This window comes from Gekko japonicus, unplaced genomic scaffold (genome assembly GCF_001447785.1).
Source record: "Gekko japonicus isolate JY-2015 unplaced genomic scaffold, Gekko_japonicus_V1.1 scaffold986, whole genome shotgun sequence".
Classification (NCBI taxonomy): domain Eukaryota; kingdom Metazoa; phylum Chordata; class Lepidosauria; order Squamata; family Gekkonidae; genus Gekko; species Gekko japonicus.
The window spans coordinates 534,166-537,687 of record NW_015164700.1 but is presented as its reverse complement, the minus strand read 5'-3'; the positions used below and the strand labels follow the sequence as shown (position 1 = coordinate 537,687).

At 45.7% G+C, this 3,522-nt stretch overlaps 1 protein-coding gene across 1 annotated transcript in view; it reads right to left on the bottom strand.

The window, feature by feature from the left end:
* The window catches only part of CFAP221 (cilia and flagella associated protein 221), a 54,096-nt gene extending 53,494 nt beyond the window's left edge, over positions 1–602 (bottom strand). The window contains exon 1 of the mRNA XM_015409502.1: positions 584–602. Coding sequence (XP_015264988.1) covers positions 584–602 — 19 coding nt within the window. The remainder of the gene's footprint in view (positions 1–583) is intronic.
* Between the last annotated feature and the right edge of the window lie 2,920 nt (positions 603–3,522).

Genomic DNA, 3,522 nt, shown 5'->3' with positions numbered 1-3,522 from the left:
ACTTGGAGGCAGGCTAACATCACTCGAATTGTTGATGTTGTGACACGGAATAAATTGATGACGAAAGCGGAAATTGAGAAAAAACACAAGACCAGCCTTCAATGGTTTGAATACTTACAATTGCGTCACCTGATTGAGAATACAGATCTAATCAAGGCAGTAACATCCCCAATAACGGACTTTGAATTGTTAATGTGCAGTGCACCTAAAAAACAAGGTTTGATATCGAAAATCTACAAAATCTTATTAGGTAAGATGTATACTAAAACAATGACATATCAAAAGGCGTGGCATTTAGATCTAAATACTTCGCTTTCGGATGATCAATGGTCTCAGATTTGGAGAACGCAACACAGTATGTCAAAATCCTCTGAAATTTTGGAGACTACCTATAAAGTGCTCTCGCGTTGGTACTTAACCCCTGTCAAGCTCTCCCATATATCGAGCACTACTTCGCCAGCATGTTGGAAACTTTGTGGGGAGAGAGCTACATTTTATCACACATGGTGGTCATGCAGGCACATTCTTAAGTTTTGGATGGATGTGAAAACTAAAATACTTACTCTCACAGGTTATGACATACCTCTAGATCCGAAACTCATGCTCTTACACCTGTGGCCGGAAGGGGTTTGTTCAAACAATCAAAGACAATTAATAAATATCTTATTAGCAGCTGCTAAGAGCACTATAGCGACGAAATGGAAGGATAAAGATCCTCCATCTGTGAATGTGTGGCTTTATAAAGTTTGGAGATACTTTTTGTATGACACCATTTCTATTTATAACACCACAGACCAAAATGAATGTGAAATACTTAGTCCTGTTGGGAAATGGTATCCCATCATCGAAAAACTCACTTTTGATGATTTTGACTGGAAAACTATTTACAATGCGAAGTATAAGTTGTTGCTATTGGGTTAATGTTTCTATGACCTTTATGGCTTTGTTCCGTGGAACCTCTCTTTGATTGTATATTTGATTGCATTGGTAGGATAAGTGGATTTCTGTAACTTTTGCTGTTTGTTGTTATACTTTATGGTTGAATACGAATAAAATGTTCTGGTTAAAAAAAACAATAACCCAAGGCTGGGTAGGGGAGGCCAGTATAGTTGAATCTCTGCTGCATCAACCAAAGGCCTGGTGGAACATCTCCATTTTACAGGCCCTGCAGAATTGCGCCAAGTCCTGGGGGCCTCTGATCTCACTTAGGAGAGTGTTCCACCAGGCTGGAGCCAGAGTCTCTGGTCGAGGCTAAGCGGATCTCCTTTGGGTCGGGGGCCACCAGCAGATGTTGATCTGTGGAGCGTAAAGCTCTTTGGGGGACATACAGGGAGAGACGGTCCTGCAGATATGTTGTATGTTTGAAGAACGATTAAATATCTGATGACGTGGTCTTCCTTCATCATTTGATCCTCATGACAAATCTGTGTGGTAGGTTTGGCTAAGGCTGAGTGACTAGCCCAAAGTTACCCAGTGAGCTTCATGGCCACTTGGGGATCTGAACATGAATCTCCCTGGTCTTTGTCTGACACTCTAGCCCGTACAAATTCCATGTTAGGTTGGACATGCACATGTGTAACTCACCAGCCAGGGCCGGCTCGAGGTGTTTCTGCGCCCTAGGCGAGGCTGCCTTGTGGTACAGATGCCAACCTCCCGGTGGGGCCTGGAGACCTCTGGAGCCAGCCACCCTTTTGCTACCGCCGCCACCGCCTCCTCCCCCCCGCAGCTGTCAGACCCAGCGAGCACGCCCCACATGTTCCTGCAGCGCCCTCCAAGATGGAAGAGAGATTTCTCTCGTGCTCCGCTTCCGAAGGCAGTTTGGGAGGGAGGTGGGGGGGGATCCTGTCTCCAGGCGAGGGATGCTAACTGGATGCCTCTCCCCAATTAGCGAAGTGCTGACACTTGGAGAGCTGCTTGCGGGCTTTTGGCGGGGGAGGGGAGGCACAGCTCAGCGCCCCTTCCAGGGCCCAGCACTCTAGGCGAATGCCTAGTTCGCCTAGTGGGTGAGCCGGTCCTGCCACCAGTACCTGGGGTTGTTTCAGATCCAGAAAAGGGTGTGTGGGGAAAGACTTAAGTTCTCTCTCTCTGTGTACCACAGTCCTGATACAACTTGAGCTCTCACGCGCCTGAGAATTAAGTTTCAGCAGGGAACTTCCAGTGCATGTCTGCTTGACAAGACATGGGGCAGACATGGGTGGACACATAAACGGTATAGCGTATAAGTAGACCCTAAGTAACCCCTAGAACAACCATGCAAGATAGGTTTCTACTGTTATTACTGGGCTGTGATAGCAGTATAACTATGGACAGTCCTTTAACATTTTAAAGTAGCTATGTATGAAATCCAGGTAAAACACAGAATATGTAGAGAGAGAGAAATTGTCATGATTGATTTTTGGATTCCTGGGCTACTGAGAGCAGCAGAGGGTTGTACCAAACAGGCTGAAACGGAATGTCTCCACACTAGGACAGCAGGAAGCCCCCACAGTGAGTTTGTGACTGAGGTGATATTTGAACCAGGACTTAACTAGCCCAGACTTTTACCTGGTAGAATATACCATCAATATCCACTTGCCTTGCATAACTTCTCCAACTTTTTGCTGGGGCAACTAGATCCCAGAACTAGCTGTATGGAGACACTCCCGTAGCCACTAGGTTTTCAGGCTGAACATGAGTGTTCTACTACTTCTTCCAGCCTCCGTACTTTCTGACGGAACATCTGCAAGCCAGCGGAGGGAGGTGTCTCCTGCTGCCTTCCAGCCGGAATGGAGTGAATGGACCTCTCCTCTTCCAGAAGCAAGACTCTCTTAGGGCTGGTTTTAGGCTTGCCGCTTGTTCTTTCCTTCAAAGGAATTGTTCCTTAGTTGTTTGATTTAGAAATAGTCATGGAGATGAATAAATGCACTATGGCTGATTTCACATGGGGCAGGAAAAGCCATCCCTATTATGCCACGAATGGCAAGCAGAGCTGACATGCAGGGGGGTGGTATCACATGCCCTATCTCTGCACCACTTGCAGTTAGCACCACCCTTCCTCTCCTGCTTCCTGATTCATACAGACATGGCAACCTGATGACAATCTTGCCAGCCGCCCCCAACATACCAGCAATTCCCCAACAGCTGAACCTTGCTGAGTTTTTTTTTTTTTAAAAATCCTTGTTAAAAAAACAAAAGGGAGGATGCCGGAGCTGAGCATTGCCATTTTGAAAATGGTACTAAGCTCTGCCCTCTCAATATGGAGAAACAGAATGGTTTCAAATTGGCAAAGGTGTCAGACAAGAATGTATTTTATCTCTCTGTCTCTTTGATCTATATGCAGAACATATCATAAGGAAGACTGGATTAGATTTAGATGGTGGAGTGAAAACTGGTGGAAAGAACACTAACAATCTGAGATATTTGTTACTTACTTGTTAAAAGTAATTGCGAGTATGCAGAAGAGATGAAGACATCTATATATCTAATAGCCAAGTTGCCCCCGTGAGTGCGGATCGCTAAATCAGCGCTCCGGGGGCACTTGGG